Source organism: Natrix helvetica (assembly GCF_964273705.1).
Source record: "Natrix helvetica genome assembly, chromosome: 6".
NCBI classification, from domain to species: Eukaryota; Metazoa; Chordata; class Lepidosauria; order Squamata; family Natricidae; genus Natrix; species Natrix helvetica.
The window spans coordinates 40,167,271-40,193,141 of record NC_138553.1 but is presented as its reverse complement, the minus strand read 5'-3'; the positions used below and the strand labels follow the sequence as shown (position 1 = coordinate 40,193,141).

At 38.8% G+C, this 25,871-nt stretch overlaps 1 protein-coding gene across 8 annotated transcripts in view; it reads right to left on the bottom strand.

Moving 5' to 3' along the window:
• The window catches only part of MGAT4C (MGAT4 family member C), a 343,053-nt gene that overhangs the window by 11,148 nt on the left and 306,034 nt on the right, over positions 1-25,871 (bottom strand). For 3 of the 8 annotated variants that reach the window (XM_081956619.1, XM_081956622.1, XM_081956623.1), the window contains 2 exons: positions 22,334-22,403; positions 1,373-1,519 (listed from right to left, as the gene is read on the bottom strand). In XM_081956619.1, coding sequence (XP_081812745.1) covers positions 1,373-1,471 — 99 coding nt within the window. In that variant the 5' untranslated portion in view covers positions 1,472-1,519; positions 22,334-22,403. Of the gene's footprint in view, positions 1-1,372; positions 1,520-10,645; positions 10,728-22,333; positions 22,404-22,970; positions 23,331-25,871 lie in introns of those variants that run through there. The other 5 variants (XM_081956624.1, XM_081956625.1, XM_081956620.1 and 2 more) reach the window with 3 other exon arrangements.

Below are 25,871 nucleotides of genomic sequence, written 5' to 3'. Positions count from 1 at the left end.
CACATCTACGTTAGCTTATTTGCAGGTAGCTTGGCTCAAAAATTGTTACCCTGTGATACATTGTTTCACGCAGTTGAAGTTATGGGAATGAGAGTTTTAGCACTATATACTGTACATTTGCTGTTTCATATGTACTCAACAAGTCATGCAGGAATAAGGTTCTAACAGGGGCTGTTGCATTTGTCTTTTTGTCAGTATACCCTTTCTCCGTTTAGTGACTGTAATCTGTTCCAGTGACTTTGTTGCTAAGCAGAATGGTTGTTAAGTTAACATGTGACCAGGGGGAGGGGAGAAGAGGAAGGAAGACTGTGAAGATTGCTAGTTGCTATTGCCTAAATCAGGCAAAGCTCTCTCATGTAGCTATGCCAGCATTACTGTGACTCCAGTGTACACTGTTGTCAGGCATAGAAATTTGGTTATGAGTCTGCATGTTGGATAGAAAATGATTTTTGTTTTACTACAGTTTATTACTGGTTTATTTTCAAATAGTTACTAAGCGAGGTACTATAGTTCAGAGATGGGTTGCTAAATCTGACACTACCAGTTTGCTTGTGCTTGCACACATGCACGACACTTCTGCACATGCACAGAACTGTCTGGTTGGGTGGGCGGAGCCTCCCACCGCTGCCACTACTGGTTTGCCCGATCCGGGCTGAACCAGGAGCAACCTACATCTGCTGTAGTTATTAAACAAGAAGTTGGTATAAATGTGTTTTTTTTTCCTTACTAGCATTGCACAGAGATTTGATTTGAAGTTTTGATCACATTTCTGAAGGGAATTGCCTTTCCAAAATGGATTAACAATTTGAATCAAACCATTGAATTAGATGCCTCCAAATTAATTCAGTGATTTGGAAGGGCTTTGCTGGAGTGGTGCGGTGGCCTAGAGGTGGCGCTCTCACCTCACAATCAGGAGGCTGTGAGTTTGATCCTAGGTAGAGCCAGATATTTCTCTCTCTGGGCACAATGAGAATATATCTGCTGAACAAAATGCCACATTGGCGACAGGAAGGGCGTCTGGCCATTAAACACTCTGCTAGCTCTGTTCAGTTGCCCAGACTCCACCCCACAAGGGATTATGGAGTCATTAAAAGATGATGATGATGATGATGATGATGATGATGATTTGGAAGGGCATTGCTAACAGTATTCAAAAATCCAGATCAAACTAATTGAAATTAGAATCAGAGCATCAACTGAAAATTTGAACAGAATTGGTTATGCAAATTGAACCCAAATTTTACATTACCCCAAAAAATTCATTTGTTCCTTTGGACTATTGCACTTTGTCTGTTTTTGTTTAGAAAGCCTGCTTGTTTTTATTACCCTGTGCTACTAAAAAACAATTAATTCTATATAATATCCAACTTACCAAGACATAGCTATCTTCAATGTATAAGTTCAAGAACAACAAGCAAATGACAAGGACTCCAAGAAAGGATACAGCGGATCTCTTGCGCAGGCACCTCATTTTGTCCCAAAGCTTCAATGTACATCTCACATGGAGATACAGCACCTCCTAAGAGAGAAAAAAACAGTAAAATTTGGTTGGGGCATTGCTGTAAATTTGCTTTTTTGGTTACATTTTTAAACAAAAAAAATATTAAATTCATTTTCAGGTTGTCATTATTCCATAATACTCACATTTTTGAAATGGCCTGGTAGGAGTTTTTGTTTTAATCTGTTTCTTTTTACAATGTGTTTCTAGCCATTTTAACTGACCTTAAATTTTTTTTAGCTAAAATTGATGTGTCAGTTACATTTTCTATCTTGGAGAAAATAAGCAATACACTAAGGCAGGGGTGTCCAAACTTGGCAACTTTAAGACTTGTGGACTTCAACTCCCAGAATTCCCCAGCCAGCAGAGCTGGCTGGGGAATTCTGGGAATTGAAGTCCACAAGTCTTAAAGTTGCCAAGTTTGGACACCCCTGCCCTAAGGAATACAGTATGCCAGATGGGGAAATAATTCACTGGAATTTCTACACTATCATCATGAAAACTAATCTAAAACAATTTATGTTCATTTTTTTTTCAAGAAGACTATGTGGGGTAGATTAAATGTTACATAGAATGTAAACGTTTAAAGATTGATATTAATGCTTGTCTGTTTAAATCAGTGGTAGTCAACCTGGTCTCTACCGCCCACTAGTGGGCATTCCAGCTTTCATGGTGGGCGGTAGGGGTTTGCTATAAACTACTTTATAAATTTTATAAAGTAAAGTTACTTCCCTACTTTATAAATCATCATTACTGTGGAACCGGTGGGCGGTTAGAAAATTTCACTACTAAAAGAGATACAATAGTGGGCGGTAGGTATAAAAAGGTTGACTATCCCTGGTTTAAATGGAAAACAACCACTGCTGCCTTCTGGTTTGACACACCAAACAATTAGATAATTTAGTCAAATTACATAGGAAGGAAACAATATGTTAGTTAAAGGAAATTATCAAGAAAGTGAATAAAATAATTGACAAGTTTTGATTTTTTTGCAATTAAGTTATAATAATAGCAATACCACTTAGACTCATATACTGCTTCAGAGTGCCCTACAGCCGTCTCTAAGCAGTTTGCAGCAGGGATGTGCGGTCAGGGGAGGCAGGGGAGGCAGGGGAGGCAGAGCCTCACTGCTCTCATCATGAAAATTTTAAAAAAAGGGAAAAGGGAAAAGGCGCTGAGGAGCCTTCTGCACACGTGGTCGGGAATGGGAGCGCTCTGTGGTCCCCTTCATGTTGACTCAGGAGTCAGGAAGGAGGGGAATGGGACCACGTGTGCAGGAGGCTCCTCTAGCCTCAGCCTCCCTCCTGTGCACGTCCCATTCCCCGCCTTCCTAAGTCAACATGAAGGGGACCGCAGAGCGCGCTCCGTGGTCTCGTGGAGCACGCACCGTGGTCTCGCGGAGTGCGCACCGTGGTCCCCTTCATGTTGACTTAGGAAGGCGGGGAATGGGACGTGCGCAGGAGGGAGGCTGGAGGGATTGCGGAGGAGGGATTGCGCAGCGTGAGCCGCGGTCCCATGGAGCGCACTCCGCGGTCCCCTTCATGTTGACTCAGGAGTCAGGGAGGAGGGGAATTCCCCTCCTTCCTGACTCCTGAGTCAACATGAAGGGGACCGTGGAGCATGAGCCGCGCGATCGCGGCTCACACTCCACGGTCCCCTTCATGTTGACTTAGGAAGGCGGGGAATGGGACGTGCGCAGGAGGGAGGCTGACGTGGTCCCATTCCCCTCCTTCCTGAGTCAACATGAAGGGGACCGCGGCTCACGCTGATGACGTCACCAGCCTCACCAGCCATAAACCTCACCGCACGTCACTGGTTTGCAGAGTCAGCATTTTGCCCCCAACAATCTGGGGCTTCATTTTACTGACCTTAGAAGGATGGAAGGCTGAGTCAACCTTGAGCCTGGTGAGATTTGAACTGCCAAATTGCAGTCAGTCAGCAGTCAGCAGAAGTAGTCTGCAGTGCTGTCTTCTAACCGCTGCACCACTGCGCCTCAATAACCTTTCTTTTTATTAAAAGTAACATTTTAGTAACTTTACTAATGCTTTAAAATTCTTGTTAGGGCCCAAATAATCCATTTGGATGGTTGATACTTTGAAATAAATGCTGTATAATACATATAATATTGGGAGAACTTTTAAAAGCATAAAAACAAGAGCCTGATAAAAATATATCACTGTTTTAATGACTTAAGCAAAGGTGCTTTGAATCTGCTCTCATGCATTGAGAATAATTTCAAAGCACAAGTAAAGTTCTACAACTCAATAATACTCTAAGAGTTTTTGCTGCAATTAAGACATCATGCTTAACCAAGTTATTAATGAGTGGTGCCAGCTAAAGTGGATTGCATTAGCTGCATCACAAGTCTAATTCATATTTCAAAGTTGAAAGTGCACCAATTGGAACATTGCCATTTTGTTCCTCATGCTTTAGAGGAAAAATAAAAGTGTACAACCCTATGGATATATATGGACATTGAAAATAAATTCACATATTTTTGTATAATACGATACATTAAGTACCCATGTCTGAAAGAAAATAATACCAAAATGCAGATTTAAAAATAAATCAAAAATAAAATGTTTGTTATATCTCGAATGGTAATACCACTTTGTTCAGAAAAAAATCCTAACCATTAATTGTTCTAAAATCACTAGATGGCAGTATGGACTTATAGTTGTTGTTTCTCCATCTATTTTACCTCCTTACAATTAGGTTACAAAAATGCATCATTTCAGCTTTTTTTTTCTTCAGTTAACACATTTTGGACCAAATCTGATTTAACATTTTTCCTCTCAAAAGAAACTTACAGTATATTAAAAAGGTTACATCAGAATTCAAAACTGATGTGGATTTTTCCCCTCTGGGTGAGGAAAAAATGTAAGGCAAGGAGAAAAGCGGTCTGCTCACTAAAAAAGCTGTTTCCAAAATGCATTAACTACATGGCTCCATATGTCACAGAAATAGAACAGTGAAAATAATTTATTTGAAATTGTGTATTGCATTTTAAAGAGATTAATTACACATACTTTACAAGAAAACAGTGAAAACAGACAAAGAAAATAAACCAGGAGGAATGAAAAGATAAGCAGTATTGTAAAATATAAATATTATTTCACCTCCAAATCTGTGAAAAAATATGCAAAAGGCTGAATAAGAGATACAGTTTTATTAATTAATTTGGAGATTCTTTAGGGTAGATATGTTCATTCATTCATTCGTTCGTTCGTTCGTTCGTTCATTCGTTCGTTCATTTGTTTGTTCATTATTTATTCATTCCATTTCTACACTACCAATCAGAATTAAAATAACCGACTTCTTTCCTTTTCACTTATTCTGCAGAGGTCCATACTAGTATAAGTTAAGGATGGGGAATATCTCCTCACTTTTCTAAGTTCCTCCTGCTTGATTCAAAGTATCAAATCTATTATTAAAAGTTACCTTTATGTCATACTGTTGATTTACCTTAAAATATGTCTAAAACTTCTGGTCACAGTAATTCTTCTCATTAAGGAAATTGTCACAAAGGGTGATCCAACTGTTGGGTCACCACAAGACAATTGCGATAAATGTAAAAAATGTATATACATCAGAATTCTGCTACAAGGGATCAAAGACTTATCTGGTCCACTAATCTGTTCCCAAAACTAGATACTTAGAGGATATTCAAAAGTAGGATATTAACTACACTGTTTTTATTTATTTATTTATTAATTAATCACTTTTAAAATAAAGAGAGAGAGAACCAGCAAGCAAAAAGTGAAAGCAAAAAAATAGTATGTCTATATTCTGTATTATTCGTGGGGGGGGGGGGCACAGTGGTTAGAATGCAGTACTTCTCCTGACTGCTGGCTGCCAGCAGTTTGGCAGTTCGAGTCCCAAGTGTAAAATAAGGACCCAAATTGTTGGGGGCAATATGCTGACTCTGTAAACTGCTTAGAGAGGGCTGTAAAGCACTTTGAAGTGGTATATAAGTCTAAGTGCTATTGTTATTACTATATAAATATTATTTATAAGTAAATAAAGGAATTCCCAAAGTTGTACAATTGGAGCAACACAACACAACACAACCATAAAAAACAAAGAATGCAAAAAGAGAAAAAAAGAGAATAAGGCAAAGAAAATTACTAAAAATCCTGTAGATAAATATCACTTTCCAACTTCTGACTAATGTACAATATTTATAGACTTTAATTATATCAATTGATATTCTAAGGTACTGTTCCCAATACTAAAAATCACTGAAGCTCTTACCCTCCATAACTTTCAAATCTGACCAACTAATATCCATCTATGGAATTCCTTTTAATCAGATTAATGGAGGAAACAGCCACTGTTTCTTAATTCAAGCGGGACAGAGATATGTGAACTGTAACAATTGCATCAGTTCATTCCTGGTTGTGCTGTGATCTTTTCAGGGTGGCTTCTTTTCTAGAACCAAATGGAAGCTTTGTGACAAGCTATTTGGGGAGCATTCAAATAAAATGCATGGCATTAAAATGTGTGTGAGCTCATGTGTATGAGCTTTTCTATAATGCTAAAGTAATTGCAAGCTAATCTTAGCATTAAAACAATATGCACATTAAACACATTTGCTAATATTCTTAACTTTTTAAAAAGTAATGACTTGCAGTATAAAGTTAAAACTAAAAAAAAAAAAAAATACCCCAAGAATACCGGGTACTAACAATGTACGGTATTTGCTTCCTTGGTGTCACTCTGAGTATATATCTTTATGCTTTATAGCTCAGTGTCATGCTCTGCTTAGCAGAGGCCATCATCTACAGGAGCTGATGCAAGCATGCCTTCCCTATCATTCTTATACAAGGACACATTTTCTTCTCATTCCAATAGGAGGGTATAGTTCAGCCTCTAGCATGTTGCAGCATTTTTTCCTATGCCACTATTCAACAAAGTTGTTTGTCACGTCTATGGAGTCATCAAATTGCACTGTCTATCTTGCATTAAAACTCTATTTAGAAAATATACATGGTGTAAAAGAAATGCAAAGTTCTGTCTGTCTTCACAAAGTGCCTTGTTGAGCACTCTAATATTCCAATAAAGGCTTATTGTATAGGACACATTGGTTGTTAATGAGTTTATTATCAGATAATCTGACTAATTATGAAGAATATGTACTTTTTAAAAATTTATAATCTGTGGGGTGCCTTGGTGCTGGGTTTGTTGTCTTGCAGACATTTCATTATCCAACAGGTAACATCATTGGTGCTAAAAGGAAATGGGGTTTGCTCTCTGTTTATATACAAGTGGCTTGGCCTGTCAGCGTTGGTGAAAGTATTCTTAGTACTATAGTTCCTTGACTGTGAAGCTATTATTTACTGTTTGATTGTTGGTCTGGAAGTAATCCTGGTTTTAATCTCTGCTTGTTGTTGATTGCTTCATATGTCTACTCCAATTCCTTTTTTCATTATGACAAAGGTGCCATTTGCATACTGGATCTATATCAGGTTTGTATCTATGGGAGTGCTATACTTTCTAGATATTGCATTACAGGCTCTGCTATGAATCCTGAAAGTGGTGATTTGTTGGTATATTTGTCAAACTGAAAGTGGGCAGTATTGCAAAGGTTAATGAGGTCCATGATTCTGGTTTTAGTATTTTAGTATTTGTTTATATCAGATGTGTTGTGTAGTAGTGCTGCCATGGATTCTTTCACTAATTCTGGGTCTATGGATCAATTCTCTGATTCTTTTGAGGCAGAATGAGGAGTTGGAAGAATATTGCTTCCTCTGTAAGATATCCAATCTTATTTAGCTATGCTGTAGGTTGGGGTCCCCAATAATGATAGAATTGCACAGAAATATATGTCAGGCCAAAGGGACTTTGAGGCATTCATAGAAGTGTGGGAGAATGGGCCCACTGCTTTTCATCTACCACTATTCTTCTTTTGTGATTTTATCTTTCTTTGTAAGATCACTAAGGGATTCCTTGATCCAGTAGTCTAGTTTCTGTATTGGATTCATTTTAACTGGGGTGTAGGTTTCTTTATCTTCTAATAATTCTTTGGCTTTTTATATATACTACATATTGCAATCTGTCCATCATAACAATGGTTTAGCCTTTGTCTACAGATAGGATGATGATGGTTTGTCTGAAACAGAACAGAAACAGAACCAACTCAAAACAAAAGACAAAACAGCTGTCAAAAACCTAAAAAAAACCCAAGCCATCATCATCCTATCAGCAGTTATTTCAGACTGACATAGTTTGATACATTATTTTAAAACAATGCATCAAAATTTAACCACCAGGCAAGCTTAAAATATGTATGCCCAATCAATATTTGGCTGATATTATAATCATTTAGTTAGTTTTATCTTGTCTTCATTATTTTTATAAATAACTCAAAGTGGCGAACATATCTAATATTTCCTCATCCTCTTATTTTCCTCATAGCAACCATCCTGTGAGGTGGGTTGGGCTGAGGAAGAGTGACTGGCCCAAAGTCATCCAGTCAGCTTTCATGCCCAAAGTGGGACTAGAACTCACAATCTCCCAGTTTCTAGCCTGGTGCCTTACCACTAGATCAAACTGGCTCCTACTTCTATATTTCTTGAATATTTTACTTCATATTTGTTTTTTTCCTAAGACAGTTGCAACATATTTTCAACTATTTTCACAACTATTTTCCAAGGCACCTGAGGGTAGAACAAGAAGCAATGGGTGGAAACTAATCAAGGAGAGAAGCAACTTAGAACTGAGGAGAAATTTCCTGACAGTTAGAACAATTAATCAGTGGAACAGCTTGCCTCCAGAAGTTGTGAATGCCCCAACACTGGAAGTCTTTAAGAAGATGTTGGATAGCTATTTGTCTGAAACGGTATAGGGTTTCCTGCCTAGGCAGGGGGTTGGACTAGAAGACCTCCAAGGTCCCTTCCAACTCTACTATTGTATTGTATTGTATTGTATTGTATTGTATTGCATTGTATTGTATTGTATTGCATTGTATTGTATTGTATTGTATTGTATATGATCATTTACCTTCAAGCATGTTCGATTTTATCTTTCTATTCTTCTGCCTTAAAAGCTGTCTTTAAAAACCATTAATGATGTCCCCAGGCCTATATATTATTGCCTTCATCGAACTTCAGAAGTGATATTTCAAAACACTATCAAAATAACAGCATGTCTCCCATGGATAATATTAAATTAAATTAAATAGGACACATACTTTCAAAGTTATTAAACAGATTTGTGGGATTTCTTGCTAATGAAGTGAAAAACAGTGCAGGCAAAAACGTATATTGAAGATCAAAATAGAGGCTGTGATTTATAATAAAAGTTTATTGTCCAAAAGAAAAATATGGCAGTTCTCCTCAAATTGTATATTTATTATCAATCAGAAAAGAGAAAGAAAATATCAAAAGGGAACAGCAGGAGAGAGAAGAGTGGGTTCAAGACAGGTTTGGCATAGGGGGAGTGGGAGTTGGGGAAAAATTTCCTCCCTCCCTCCTGATGTTTACTTCATTTAAAAAGTGGCTTAATTTAAAAAGCAAAGAAGTTTAAAAAAAGAAAAAAAGAACCCCTCCTGTATTTCTCAAAGAGCTAATGGTCTCTTAGGGCAGCAGCCGTGCTGTTCTATCACATCATTCTCATAATCCTGCAGGAACTGCAGTGAGCCTGTCCTCAGACAATGCAATGTCAAAAACAGCCTTTCATATCTACAAGCCATGTAGGGCTTAAAAAGAAGTTCAAAAAGCAAAGTCAAATGAAAAACCTATTTCCAAATAGTAGCTTCCACTTTGAAAACGGCACCTATTTTCACAGGGGAAGAATGTTTTAAGTAGATTGAAAGAAGAATGTGCATCAAAAGATTCGGAGGGGGCACGTAGTGAGAAAACACCAGTAAATATAATTGCTAGGGATGATTCCCATCAGAGTTTGTTCTTGAAACACATTTTGTCAAGGATTGCAAAGGAAAGATGTTGGGGATTGGCCATGTCCCAAACACCTTGCCTGTAAACAAATGCCTTGTTTTTTAAGTAAATGTGATGTTTGCTTTCCTGTCACCCTGCTTCATGCAAGAAAAGGATCTAGAACAGTCTATCCCAACCTTGGGAATATAAGACGCATGGATTTCAATTCCCAGAACCCCCCAATCAGCATGTTGGCTGTGGAAGTCAGGGATTTTTAAGTTCCCAAAGTTAGAACTTTAAGCGTCCTAAAGTTCCAAAGTTTGAAAACAATGGTGTAGCATAATGCCATTGGTGGCTCTATACTTTCTCTTCTGATATGCATCCTAGTTCAAATTATGTAAAAGAAATAAAAGGTTAGCATCCAAGATGGAACTGTTGACATCCTTTTTGCAGCCAAGAAGGAAATGTTCCCAAAATAATGAACCCACACATAATAAATATTTTCCTTTTAAAATAATAGTTAAAATATTACAACAGCAGGTCTGGAAAAAAAGAAAAACCACCGTGGACAATTAATTTGGAGTAGATATAGCAATGGTCTGCATCAGCTTAAATGCTTGTTTTCTGTTTCATATGCTTATTTTTTTAGTAGAACTAAATTATGCAAATATTTGGAGAATAGAACTCATATTTCTTCACCTCAGCAAGCTTAAAATGTTGCTCTATCTTAATACAAATGTTGAAAATTAGTTGAAGAGACATTTATGAATTTAGAGTCATATAATACTATATAAATCATTTTGGAAGTGCTGATTCTATTTCAAACACAATAAATTCTGTATCTATAGGTCTTCAAAATTCTATTTTCATTAGTATGTTGCAGCTATGTCTATGTTTCTCATTACATAAATGTAATAATCAGGGTCTTCCACAAAAAAGAGGGAGTCAAGCTATTCTCCAAAGCACCTGAGGGTAGGACAAGAAGCAATGGGTGGAAACTAATCAAGGAGAGAAGCAAACACAGTAAGGATAAATTTCCTGACAATTAATTTTTAGAACAATTAATCAGTGGGACAACTTGCCTTCAGCAGTTGTGAATGCTTCAACGCTGGAAATTTTTAAGAAAAGATTGGAGAACAATTTGTCTGAAGTGGTGTAGGGTATCCTGTCTAAGCAGGGGGTTGGACTAAAAGACCTCCAAAGTCCCTTCCAACTCTCTTATTCTATTCTAATACTGAATAACTGCTTGACAGCAGAACTTTGAACCTACCTGTTTTTCCCAAGTGCAGAAATATTTTTCAAGCACCCAAACAAACAGATAAAACACTTGCAAAGAGTAATATTTTGCTTTGTAGTATAATACAACTTTTTCTGTTTCCAACTTCCCCTTCAAAGAAAAACAGGATATAATGAATATGGATGATCCATTAGGAAATGCTCTACAGCAACCTTCTCTAATTTAAAATTCTCCAGATGTGTTGAACTACAAGTTTGCAGAATTCCCATGCAGCATGGCTTAGGAATCTTAGAATATCTGGAGAGGACCAGAATTAAAAATGCTTGTGTGTATATGTATATATTCCAAATAATTCCAACCTATCAAAACAATTATTAGAACGACCTTTGCTTTGAAAGCTGATTGTGGTTTAAAATTGAATTATATACAGAGATAAATTCTTCAACCCACAACTAATAAACATCATTCTCTTGTTATGTTGTTTTTGAATCCAAAGTATCATTTCCCAGCACTGCATGGAGCTTTCCATATATCATCAGTTCATAAGCTCATCAGGGATAAATGAAAAGCATGATCAAGATGTTTTAATTTGTACATAGCAGAACAGACTGGGACTTTGTTTGCATCTGTGTAATTAAGATCATACTCTATTCCAATAGGACTGAATATTAGATTTTCTTTTGCCTGTCATCCTTTCATTTATAAAGTGAAAGGTAGGAGGCTGTAGAATCCACTTTGCTGCTTTATAACACATGCAACAATTCAGCACCCCACTCAATAGGAGTAAAACAACGTTACCAAAACACTCTCCTAGAAAGGAGGAAGGGAAGAAAGGAAGGGAGGCAGGGAGGGATAATTCGGTACCACAGTCTAAATAGCTCTTGGCTATTTCTTAAGCAGACTTCAGAAAATGCAGTATAGTTTGCAATAGGATAGCCAAGGAGCTGGGCTGGTGATCAGCTGGACTATAACTACTACAAGATGATTGCTCATTTCCCTCTTCTTGCCTTTCTATGAGTATCTGTCTTTTCTTCCTAATTCCATCTCCTTGGTTTTCCAGTCTCTGAACACTTTACTGTTCAATTTTAGTGACTTGGATGTGCTACGTTGCAATATTAAATGTAAAACATATTGGTTTTGTGAGTAGCATTAACTTACATAGTTACCAGAGTTAATTATTGGTTGTCGGTATTTATATTTACCCATTTATCATTGGATAAGCTACATGTAGTGGTGCTTGTGATTTAGACGCAGTGGCTCAGTGGCTAAGATGCTGAGCTTGTTGATCAGAAAGGTCAGCAGTTCGACTCCCTAGCGCCATGTGATGGAGTGAGCTCCCGTTATTTGTCCCAGCTTCTGCCAATCTAGCAATTCAAAAGCATGTAAAAATGCAAGTAGAAAAATAGGGACCAGTTTGGGGGAAAGGTAACAGCGTTCCATGTATCTTTGGCATTTAGTCATGCCAAAGGCACATGACCACAGACAGCGCTGGCTCTTCGACTTTGAAATGGAGATGAGCATCATCCCCTAGATTTGGGAACGACTAGCACATATGTGTGAGGGAATCCTTTACCTTTACCTTCAATAAATAGATTTCATACAGAGATGGAGGAAAGGGAACAGAGGAACCAAGATGTCAGGAGCAAGTAATGTGTTCATGTTCCTTCAATCTTATTTATAACAGGGATGTCAAGTCTCTCCTCAAGCCCTGACCAAAGAGAAGTTTCTAAATGATCATCTCAAAGTCAAAAGGGCTGAAATCTGATGAATGCAAATCTTATGATTTATTACATCACCGTTTATTATTTTATTTTTTAGTGCTTTCCACAAATGAATGCAAATATTAACATCTTCATTCGGGAGACACCTTTTCACATTTTCCTAAAAACATGTGAGAAAAAGTCTTCACCTCTCGAGATTATTCCAAGAGTGAGTAGTCTTTTCTTGAAGACAAACAGTACTCCTAATACTTCTGTCCTTTAGTGAAATAGAAAGAGAATCCAGGATAAGGGTTAACAAAATTCAAAATACGTTAGAATTGAACTTCCTAGAATGAAAGCTTAGGAATGATTTTTTTGTATTTTATTCATATATCTAGGACAATTGATTTTTATTTAAGTCGTTGCTTTCGTTAAGAGGTAACATATCTAAAGGCACCCCTACATGGGATCTTCAGACAAAGATCAGTTCCAGGGCTATATATTCCCAAATTATTTGAGGCCAGTTCTAGGACTACCTATTACTTTTTGTGTGGTCTGATAGATAGAGAAGAAATGTTTGCTCTTCCAAGTTGTTTGTATTCCCACCCCACAAAACAACCTTCAGCATCTTCATGATCCCTATTTATAGGTATTATTTAGAACAGATCTTCCATCTAACCCGTTAGTCATACGCAGCAATGGACAAAAAAGCAACTGCTCACCAATTGCCAATGCAGTCCTCTCACTATCACAATTAGCAAGAAGCTGTTCCATGCAAAGTAGGAATGGCTGTTTATGATTTTTTTTTGAAGCATAACTTAATTTTTTTTAAAAGTTACTTGGAAACAAACACAGAGAGACAATAGACTCTGTAAGTGTATTTTACTTTATGTTTTATTTCATTTTATTTTGAAATAAGAAGTGACAATTTTTTGTTGCTTGGGGTAGGGTAGTGCTGCTAGACTGATAGTTTTTGCCCTTTCACATTTAGCAGGAAAGATATTATTGTCTGGATCATTAGGTATCCCAATTATTTTATTTGCTTTTCTAATTCTTTGGTGGTGGAAGAAATGGTGCCACATAAAAATGCCATAAGTCACTGCCAAGACTCTGGAATTCATAGAGATAGAATTCTTTATTAGCCAAGTATGATTGGACACATAAATCACATTGGAATCGTAAGGTGCAACATTTAGTGATAGTCATAGGTTACTAAATAAGCAATCAAATCAAGATAGGAAACAAATAAAACAATATAAATTGTAGAGGTACAAGCAACATGGTTATAGTCATAAGTGGAAGGATATAGGTAATAGGAAAGATGAGAAGAATAAAAGTAATACAGTCTTAGTAAATAGTTTGACAGTGCTGTGGGAATTAGTTGTTTAAGAAAGTGATGGCATTCGGGGAAAAACTGTCCTTGTGTCTAGAATGGTGGCCAAAATTGTGGAAAATATTTGGGAAAAGTGTATTTTTGTGGTTTGATGACTAATAACACCACTTTTTTTGGAGTAGTACCATAAAGGTATATATCAATGGAAAGATAATTTAATTAAGAATATAATGCAGCAAAGTTTGTTCAATTATCTGCATTCTATGAAAAGCTATAGACAAATGTAGCCAGCAGTTAATAGAAGCAATCATTCAATCTTGGTTTCACATAACAGCTGCAGAACTAAAAGATTTGGTTCACTCCATGGGAAGACTTTGTAAGGCCTTATTTCATGCTAAAGATTACCGAACTAAGTATTAACTGACATAGTAATAATTTTTGTATATCTCATTTTTCTATGGTGATAATTTTTGTATATCTCTTTTTTTCTTCTTATAACTGCTATTCTAATATAAAATCCTTCATAAAAGTTATTGCATTACATTCTTTATTATCTTTCCATTTATATATACTTTTATGGTACTACTCCAAAAAAAGTGGTGTTATCAGCCAACAAACCTCAAAAATACTGTACAATTTTCCCAAAAGGTTTCCACAATTTTGGCCACTACTGTAGTTGTTCTGGTGTTCAATGCCCTATAGTGTTGTTTTGAGGGTAGAAGTTGAAACAATTTATGTCCAGGATGGAAGGGGTCTGTAGATATTTTCAGGGACCTCCTTTAGACTTGTGCAGTATACAGGTCCTCAATGGAAGGCAGGTTGGTAGCAATTGTTTTTTCTGCAGTTATAGAGGTGAAAATGACAGACTCAATAATTGCTCTCTAGAACTGAATTAGCAGTTCCTTGGGCATTTTGAGATTTCTGATTTGGCACAGAAAGAACATTCTTTGTTGTGCTTTTTTGATGACATTTTTGATGTTAAGTGTCCATTTTAAGTGTTGAGATATGATAGGACCTATAAACTTGAAGGTCTCTACTGTTGATACTGTGTTGTCTAGTATTGTAAGAAGCAATAGGAGGGTTTCTCCTAAAATTACCACCATTTCTATGGTTTTTAGTGTATTTGGTTCAAGATTGTTCCGGTTGCACCACAAGGCTAGTTGTTTAACCTCCTGTCTGTATGCGGATTCATTGTTGTCTCGAATGACGAACTTCAATAGTTTAACAGATGGATCATTTGAGATGCAGTCATTGGTATATAAAGAGAAGTGGAGAGAGCACACAGCCCTGGGGGGCTCCTGTGCTAATTGTACAGGTATCTGATGTGATTTTGCCTAACTTCACCTGCTGCTTCTTGTCTGTTAAGAAGCTTGTGATCCACTTACAAGTGTGTTCAGGTACTGCTAGCTGATTTAGTTTAGTTAGAAGAATGTCTGGTATGATGGTATTGAATGCTGAACTAAAGTCTACAAAGAGGACCATTATGTAAGTGCTTGGAGATTCATGATGTTGTAGGATGTAGTGCAGAGTCATATGAACAACATCATCTGTCGATCTATTTGCTCAGTAGGCAAATTGTAAGGGGTCTAATGGCAGATCTATAATGGTTTTCAGATGGGCCAGCACTAACCTTTCAAAGGTTTTCATATCTACAGATGTTAGAGCAAACGGTCTGAAGTCATTCAGTTCCTTGATGGTTTCTTTGGCACTGAGATGACAGTAGAGCGTGTGAAGCAAGAAGGAACATAGCACATTTCTAGTGATCTATTAAAGATGCAGGTGAAGATGGGGGCCAGATGGTCAATACAAACTTTTAAGCAAGAAGGAGTTATCTTGTCTGGGCCTGGTGCTTTTCCTGGCTTTTGTCTGTGAAATAGACCTTTAATTTTCTGTAATCATAAGAGGTGGTGGGCCCAATGGGATGGGGTCAGTGGTAGGAGGCTTGGCTGTTGTTGGTGTGTCTGAGATGGGTATTGTGGAGATAGGTGGCAGCAGTTTTCTCTCAAACCTACAGTAAAACACATTTGGGTCATCTGCCAGTTGTTGATTTCCTTCAGCATGGGAAGGTGATTTGCTGTAACCGGTGATGTTTTTAAGAGTTTTCCACGTTTGCTGGTTCATTTGTTGAGAACTGATTCCTTAGCTTTTCAGAATAGCTTTTTTTGCTGCTCTGATCTCCCTTGTTAATACGTTTTTGGCCTGATTGTACAGCATTCCAACACCTTTTCTGTAGGCTTCGTCTTTGGTATGACATAGCTGCTTAAGTTTAGCTGTGAACCAAGGTTTATTGTTATTGTATATTCACAGGTTTCTGATTGGCACACATAGGTCTTCACAAAAACTGACATATGATGTTACAGTATCTGTGGATTCATCCAAGTCTGTAGAGGTATCTTCAAAAACATTCCAATTAGTGCAGTCAAGACAAGCCTGTAGCTTTAGCTTTGCCGCCTCAGTCCAAGTCCTCCCTGATTTAATTGTTGGTTTCATGGTTTTAAGTCTTTGTCTGTAAGCAGGTACAAGGTGAATCATGCAATGATCAGTGTGTCCCACAGCATCTTGTGGTAAAGACTGATAAGCATCTTTTAATGTGTAGCAATGATCTAAAATATTCTTGCCTCTCGTGAGACAATTGACATGCTGAAAATATTTTGGTAGCTCTTTCCTTAAGTTAGCTTTGTTAAAATCTCCTAAAACAATGCAAAGTGAATCTGGGTATTTAACTTCGGCCCACATAATCTGGTCAGCTAGAATTCATAATGCATTGTTTATACAAGCTTGTGGAGAAACATACGCAGCAATTAGGAGAAATGAGGAGAACTCTCGTTGAGAATAAAATAGTCTGCAATTGATAATTAATGTCTCATATCTGCCTTCAAAACAAATTGATAAGATTTTGAGAGTAAAGATGGTGCCATTTAAAAATGCCACAAGTCACTGGCAAGACTCTGGAATTCATGCAAAGCTTTTCTAGTCTACCTTATCAATCCTTGTTCCCATACAAGAAGTTTATATATTCTTTCAGTTTACAAAAAGGGTATAAGAAAGTATTTGTGTGGAGGAAAAGCACTAGTACATGAATGAAAGGGAAGGACATTTCAAAGATGAAGACAGATCATTTATTGCTCAACACATTTCAAGTGTTATATATCCTCAGGGATGACTTTGTGTCAATTCTTTCAAAGAAAAACCATCTTTGTTATAGATGGTTTGCTATACTACCTTAGAACCTCAGTTATATTACTTGAAATATGATAGGTAATAAGTCACTTCTGTACATTTGTGTGCAAACAGTATGTTGATTAGACTAATTTTGATTGATAAATGATCAGCTGCATTAGGTACCATTTTAAACTATATTGAGCATTTTTTGGAATTCAAATGTATTCTTTCATGTTTTCCATTCATTTAAGATATAACAACCAATATAAATGAAATAATATTGATATTTGCATTGAGCTTTAGCAGAACTGTCAGACATTCACTTAAAAAGAAGTAACATGCAATAACCTCTTCTTCTGAGAAATTGTCCTTGAAATGATGAAACAAAGCAATCTATGTAACAGAAGAAATTAACATACTGGAAAAAAGTCTCAGTTAATAGGTGGTGCTTGGAAAATACCCTTTGTGTACCCAATTAAAATTTAATTGCTGCAAACAAATATCTATTAATTCACTTGTGTGTGAGGGATACTTCTTTCTCAAAGTTGTCTAAAATAATATTAAGTGTTTTCAACATGGTTAAATATACCTAACAATGACACTCTTGCTATAGAAGTTAAGACAATAACATTGTCTAGACCAAGGGTGTCAAACTCACATCGTCATATCGTTACGTGACTTTTTCCCCCTTTACTAAACCAGGGGTGGGGGTGGCCAGTGTGTGAGGCATCCAGCCCACAGGCCATGAGTTTGACACGCCTGCTCTAGACAATATAAAAAAGTCTAATTGTTTATTCCTGCGTGAAGTGGGGCCCAGGGAGACAGTTGGGCTTGCTGATTGTATACTTGGCTCCTCGCTATGCATCAGCGGCCCTGCCTGAGCTCCTCGAGATGGTCGCAGAGATGGCGGTTGAGACCCCCAAGCTACTGGTTATGGGGGATTTCAACCTGCCGTCGATAGGCGAATCATCCGAGGCGGCTCGGGAGTTCATGGCTTCCATGACAGCCATGGACCTGACCCAAATAATTCAGGGCCCCACACATGAGGGAGGCCACACGCTGGACCTTATTTTTGTCTCTGGCCAGTGGAAGAGTGATCTGGGAATAGGGGAGTTAGTTATCACACCCCTGTCATGGTCAGATCACTCACTTCTCCGGCTCGACTTCCCAGGCACTACCCCCCATCGCGGGGAGGCAGAACCTGAATGTCCTAGATGGTTCCGCCCCAGGCGCCTGATGGAACCTGATAGGTTCCAGACGGAGCTTGGGCCACTTCCTGTAGCCCTGACCCGCGCCCGGATGGAGGACCTGGTGGCCGCATGGAACAGTGCGGCTGCCGGGGCCTTGGACTGGGTTGCGCCTTTGCGGCCTCTCCTGCGGCAGTGAGTCACCCTGGCCCCTTGGTTTACCAAGGAGCTAAGGGTGATGAAGCGCCACAAGAGACGCCTAGAAAGCAGATGGAGATCCTCACGCTCCGAATCTGACCGAACACAGGTAAGAGCCTATTTACGGACCTACCTTGTGGCATTAAGAGTGGCCAAGCGTCAATACTGTGCTGCTCTTATTGCGTCTGCAGATAACCGCCCTGCCGCCCTGTTTCGGGTGACCCGCTCCCTCCTTTCGCAGAGGCCGCGGGAAGCCCCCTTGCAGGGTAGGGCAGAGGAATTTGGGGAATATCTGCAGGACAAAATCGCTCAGATCCGTAGCGAGTGGGTCCCCTCTAGTAGTCCAGGCGGGACGTCGGAAGCGAGTCTTGAGGGACCATTCTGGGAGGAGTTTGACTCTGTTGCTGCCGATGATATGGACAGGTTGCATGGGCGACTGCGAGCCACTACATGTTTACTGGACCCGTGTCCCTCCTGGCTTATACTGGCATCCTGGGAGGTTATACGAGGCTGGCTCCAGGAGTTAGTCAACGCTTCTTTGAGAGAGGGGTCCTTGCCGGCCGCCTTGAAAGAGGCGGTGGTGAGGCCCCTACTCAAGAAGCCTTCCCTGGATCCAGCTATGTTAACCAACTATCGTCCTGTCTCCAACCTTTGCTTTTTGGCAAAGGTTGTAGAGAGTGTAGTGGCACAACAGTTCCCACGCCACTTGGAGGAAATTGATTATCTACACCCGCGCCAGTCCGGTTTCCGGCCCGGTCACAGCACGGAGACGGCCTTGGTCTCATTGGTGGATGATCTCTGGAGGGCCAGGGATGGGGGTTGTTCCTCCATCCTGGTCCTACTAGATCTCTCAGCTGCTTTCGATACCATCGACCATGGTATCCTACTGCGTCGTCTGGAGGGGCTGGGGGTGAGGGGCACCATTTTGCGGTGGTTCTCCTCCTACCTCTCCGGCCGGACGCAATGCGTGCTGGCAGGGGAGCAGAGGTCGACCCTGAGGCCACTCACTTGTGGGGTGCCACAGGGGTCGGTCCTCTCGCCTCTCCTGTTCAACACGTATATGAAGCCGCTGGGTGAGATCATTCGTGGTTTTGGGGTTGAGTACCATCTGTACGCTGATGATACTCAGCTGTACATCTCCACCCCGAACCACCCCAACGAGGCCGTCAAAGTGATGTCCCGGTGCCTGGAGGCCGTACGGGTCTGGATGGGAAGCAACAGACTCAAGCTCAACCCCTCCAAGACGGAGTGGCTGTGGTTACCGGCGCCCCGGTTCAACCAGTGGGTTCCATCACTGGCCATCGGGGGTGAACAACTGGCCCCCGTGGAACGGGCGCGGAATTTGGGCGTCCTCCTGGATGCCCGGCTGTTGATGGATGACCATGTGACAGCCGTGGCAAGGGGGGCGTTCCACCAGGTTCGCCTGGTGCGCCAATTGCGCCCCCTATTGGACCAGGACGCCCTTCACACAGTCACCCATGCGCTTGTGACGTCTATTGGACTATTGCAATGCTCTCTACATGGGGCTCCCCTTGAGATGCACCCGAAGGCTGCAGTTGGTCCAGAATGCGGCCGCGCGGGCAATCATGGGCAGTACCAGGTACTCCCATATAACACCCCTCCTGCGTGGGCTGCACTGGCTACCTGTGGCTTTTCGGGTGCGTTTCAAGGTGTTGACCATCATCTTTAAAACGCTCCATGGCACAGGACCTAGCTATCTGAGGGATCGCATCCTACCCCACACATCCCTGCGACCAATTCGCTCTCACAGAGAGGGACTCCTCCGGGTGCCGTCCACTAGGCAATGCCAGCGGGCGGCGCCCAGGAGTAGGGCCTTCTCTGTGATGGGCCCGACCCTCTGGAATGACCTCTCCCCCGACATCAGAACAACCACCGGTCTCCGCTCCTTCCGCAAGAAACTTAAGACCCACCTGTTCCAATTAGCTGGCCTGGCCCAACCGTAGTTTTAATCTTCAATCCCTCTGGCCGGGATTTTAAAATTTTGGGGGTAGACCTTTTAAGCTGTTTTTTAATTTTTATTATTACTGTACAGGCTCTATATTTAATCTGTTTTTAAGAGGTATTTAATATTTTTTCACTATGTATATGGTTTTTTAGCTGCTGTCTGTACACCGCCCCGAGTCCCTTCGGGGAGAGGGGGCGGTCTATAAATACAATAAATAATAATAATAAATAATAATTCCACAATTAGGAGATTTTCAGTATGTTAATTTCATTCAATTCAAGTGGGTGATTTAAAAAACCCATATTTTAAAAATGTATATGTGAATACACACACATTCTGGGCATGTGTATTCTTAAAAGGCAAATAACCCTACCCTTAAAAGTCAGAAGACACACAAAGAAAGAAGAAATTTTGCTAATCCCTGTTTCGATTGTTTAAAAGTGAGGAGAAAATCTATATTCTGAAAAAATGATCCAGCAAGTATAACAGTGAAACAAGTTAACTTTTCTTGCATTAACATGTCATAATTTCTTTGGAAATTATTGAGATTGTGACATTTATTATTAAGTGTTAAAATAATATATAATTAATGTGTAAATTAAACAAAGGAGCATAAAAAGAATGTAGGTGGTTCTCACAGTTTTCAAAAGCCAAATGAACGTACTGCCTTAAAGTGTAAATTGAATTTTAATCAACTTTTGAAACTAGAATGTAGAAGTGAAATATGTGAAAGGAATAGTGGAGAACTTTGACAGTTATGTACCATCTTTTGAAATCTGATAATTGGGCTTCTTAACAAGTAACCAATTAATTGTAGCCAATTAACTGTTAAAGTAGGAAAGGTTCCTTATCTTTTATACACTTCCAATATCCAAACAAGGGCAAATATAGCCAGTAGAAGATTTGACTTCCCGTGTTAGGAACTCCTTAGTATAAATGCTATTGTTCTGATCTGTCTCTGGCATCTAAGCTCATTAAGACTTGACAATCTCCTCTCAGTTGGAATGGTTTCTTCATATTCAGAGTCACTTGTTCCCCTTTATCCTCTAAAAGTGGCCTGCCTAAAGAGATACTCTTGATAAGAAGAACTATAGAATATTGAATTTCAAAAGCATCATTTAGGCCATTTAATCCAATCTCTTCTCAGTACAAAAATTCAATTTAAAGCATTGCTGAAATATTAACACAGCCAACAAAGGGAACCCACCACTTTTCTAGGTTCTGTTGTTGAACTGATATTCTGCTGTGAAGTTTTTTCTTATGTTCAGTTAGAATTTTCTTTTCTGAAATTTAAAGCCTTACCTCTGAAATGATAGAGAAAAAGCCTAGGCCTTGTTTTCTATGATTCCCTTTAAGATGCTTGAAAAGTGCTTTTGTATCCCACTTTAATCTTCTCTTCTCAAGGCTAAACATTTTCAGGTCATTTCTCCACCAGTGACTTATTGTATTTTCCTAGCATTACCAACTATCCCTGAAGATGCATAAAACATGGCCTCATTATTCTTATTTTTTTTCATAATGGTTGAGTGCAATACCTAGACACTATTAGGAATGAAAACTGTGCAATGGTCAAAGCTTCTTTACTTTGTCTTTGTAGGCTATATATTTTGATCCCTTGTCATCCTCACTGCCCTTTTTGAAACCTGTTTTAGCAATAGCACTTAGACTTACAATATATACTGCTTCACAGTGCTTTACAGCCCTCTCTAGGTGGTTTACAGACTCAGCATATTGCCCCCAACAATTTGAGTCCTCATTTTACCCACCTCAGAAGGATGGAAGGCTGAGTCAACCTTGAGCCTGGTGAGATTTCAACTGCCAAATTTCAGTCAGCTGGCAGTCAGCAGAAGTAGTCTGCAGTATTGCACTCTAACCACTGCACCACTGTGATTCAAGGTTCTAACCATGACATACCATGGTTCTAACTTGACATACTATAACCACACATGTTTTAAAAATCATATTGCTGTTGCTACAAGCTAAAATTACAATTTCTCCTCTACTGAAAATGTGGGGAGAGGGAGAAGGGCAGAAATCTAAGTCAGTACTTCCAAATGGAAGAAAAAGTATATCTGGGAAAGGTAGGTGTCACGCATAAAACCTGGTTTAACATATCCTTTGATGATGATGATGATGTAACCATATAATATCCATCCATGGCTTCAGAATACTTGCCTCACCCTGAGGCCATTAAATATGCCAACAGCATCACAGCATTATCTCTCCAGAAGATAAGTGTTCAGTTCTGCAAACAAAAGAACAAAAGAAAAACAACAGGAAGTATGTGCATACCTACAGAGACACAGAAACCTACAGTATAAACAAATAAATAAAAAATGTTCTGAAGATTTAGTATGCTATATTAACCCAAAAATTGATAGCTAAAAAAATGTATTACAACTCTGCAAGAATGTCTAATGCAGGGGTGTCAAACTGGATTTCTTCAAGGGCTGGATCAGCATGGTAGTTATCCATGGGTTGGCTGCGGACGAGACAGGATAGATGCCTCCTGCTGGCCAAAATAGTGTGTGTGGGTGCATGTGCCCCCCATGCCCCATTTTGGCTGCCAGAGGCACCATGGGGCCAGTCCTTTGCTATCTTCAGGCTGACCCCACGGGCCAGATTTAAGCACTTTGTGGGCCACATGCAGCCTGCGGGCCTTGAGTTTGACACCTGGTCTAATGCAATGAGATTATATCCTATATTATTGGCAAATGAGTGAACAAATGTGGCTTTGATTTAAGACAAGGCTTGAGAACCTGTCTTTATGGTTTATGGAATGTATCTAGCTGCAAAAGAAGAACATGTTTACCTTGGCATCTCAAGGAATTACAAATTTATTTTCTGCAAGCTTTAAAGAATCACAAGATATTCTACAGTCATGCTTAGTTTTGTCTTTAATTATTGACTGGAGATCTATGCAATACAGATCTTGAAATGAAGATGTTCAAAGTTGATGGCATTTCCAAAAGTCCAAAGAATTTCTCCAACTTTAATCTGAACTAGTTGATATTTCTGCTCCCTCTTGCAAATTTTGAAACAGATGTAATGTTGGTGGCAAATATTATAACTGGTTCCAAAGATCACATTATATATGAAATCTGTGTTGTTCTTATTATTGCTGACTCCATTGTATCAGTCTGAGAGAATTGGCATTTCATTTGAGTTAGTCCTATAAAAGGAAATTGGGTGAAAGGCAGGAAAGATTAAAGTTCTGAGCTAAATAACTAGATTGCAGAACACAAAAGACAAGATGTTCTAAAAAATGTAGGTAATAAATTTTGAGAAAAGATGGGAAGATTTTTCTGTGAGATATGCTGATGCCATCTTTAAAACTCAGGAAATGAGAGGAATGGAGGAAACAAAGTTGATTTGGGAAGCAGAATAGGGACAAAGCAAATTCAACCATTTTGATAGGAATACGTGTTATAAAGGCTGAGAATCTGCTTTGCAAATGTTTCAAGGATTTCAGGTATCAAGCTCAAAACTAACTCAGTATTATAACTAGGCAATTGTACATGCAATTCAGGAAAGTATGGCAGAAAAAAAGCATAAACTTGGCAGAATCCAGAAAACTAATGAAGTGAAAAGAGAATGCAAGATAAAAACCATTTTAGCTTGGAAAAAGTAACATGGAGAGAAAACAACATCAACTTGAGTCTCACATTAAGTGTATTCTACACTACTCATTTCTGTAACTTGTGGATACAATCAACCAAAAGAGAAGCATATTACTACCTGTTGAAGAATACTGAGTTACATATTACTATAGTGGGAGTAGTTAATATTTACATACTCAAAACTTCAGTGACATTCTTTATAACATGGTTGTCCAACCATGTGGCTTCCCTGTGCCCCATAGAGTGAAGAGTGTCTTGAGCTACATATAAAACATATAATATAGTTATTGTATATAAATAACAAACTTCCTTTATTTTTTAATATTTTTATTATCTTGGGGGCCATATTAACTAGTTGTCCAGGACTGCATGCGGCTCATAGCCCACAGGTTGGGAAATATCTGCTCTATCATCTTCATGCGCCTTTTTAATATCCAAGAATGCAACAATTGTAGAAAATGTCTCTTATTTGCAAATAGTCTACAACAGCATCTTGGGAAGCCTCATAAAAGCTGTTAGAAAATTATATCAACATTGATTTGATGTATTTCTGTGAAAATACGTATGAAATGATATGTAAAACACAAACTAAGTGTAAGAAAATAAATGCTTTGAGCTTAACCATGAAGAAGAAGAAAAAGATTAAAGATCTGAAATATCTGTGGTTGGGCTGTTTGGTCTGGTGATTGAGGCACCAGGCTAGAAAGTGGGAGACTGTGAGTTTTAGTTCTGCCTTAGCCATGAAAGCCACTTTGGTGACCTTGGACCAGTCACTGCTCTCAGCCCAACTCGGCTCACAGGGTTGTTGTTCTGGGAAAAATGAGGGAAGGGAGATCAGCTGGATATTTTTTGCTGCCTTGAGTTATTTGTAAAAAAAAGTAATAATAATAAAAGCAGGGTACAATAAATACATATTTTAAAAATGCAACAAAAATACTTTTATTAATTTTTATAGACTATTTAGGAAGTAAACAGTTACAACGGAGTGCAAAGGATTAAATTATTTTAGCCTTTTGTTTTATATGTAGCCATAATAAAGCAATAATGGAAATCAGTGATGAGGGACACTGGGAATGTTAGATATTTCTCCACCATCATTGCCACAGTAATAGTAGTAAAACGTCTTCTGAGAACACAGCTCTACTGCTTTAATATAATTAGGCCACTATTTCTAATCTTAGCATGAATTGCTTCAGAGCTGTCTTACTTGTCTTAGTTTTGCTCAACATGTAGATATTGCCATAAAAGTTTTCTTCTTCAGTAATGTTTAAGAAATTGGAGGATAAAGAATAATCACTTTTTGACTATCCATTCCTTAGAGAAAATGTGATCTAATGCCTATTATGTTCCATTAGGGGCAAGAAGACCAAGGTCATCCTCTGCCAGCCACAGAAGCTAGGTCAGTTATTTTTTCTCAGCCCAACTTATCTTTTGCCTTTGTGATGCCAAATGGTGACATATTATAACACATTCAGTCATGGCTTCCTATTCATTCCTTGTGCTATTAAGAGATTAGAAGTTAATTTAGTTGCCAATAAGGCAAAAGAGTCTCATAGATTATCAACTGGCATCAGAAGTGGAGTTTTGAAATGCCAGAGGAATTCCTTTAAAAAGAATCAGGGAAGAGATTGTAACTGGGAGTGTGTATTCCGGCAAGTAAGATAAACTAAATAGTTTTGCCTATTGAAGATTGACAACTAGTTTCATGGAAGCAAATGGCTGGATGGTCATCCTGAAATGGATTTGACACTACTATAGTATTGAAACTCCAGGACCAACTCCTGAGGTGTTAGTTCAAGAGGAGTTTGAAACATCCTGAAGTGGAAAAGGCCATAGCCCAGAGAAGGATGCTGAAGAGAAGTATAGAATAGCATAAATCTACCATGCATAAATGATTACTCAGAGATAAAACAATGGAAGGTAAGAGGTTTTAGCAGGCCAGAAAAGTCATTTCCAAACCTGAAATGTTTGGGAAATTGTTGGCCAGAATCTTTAACATCTTTCTTAATTCTAAATAGTAGTAGTTAAAACCATTTAGAAACCCAGAGAAGGTAAGACAAACAAAACTAAAAGTACCTCTTGAAAATACAGTA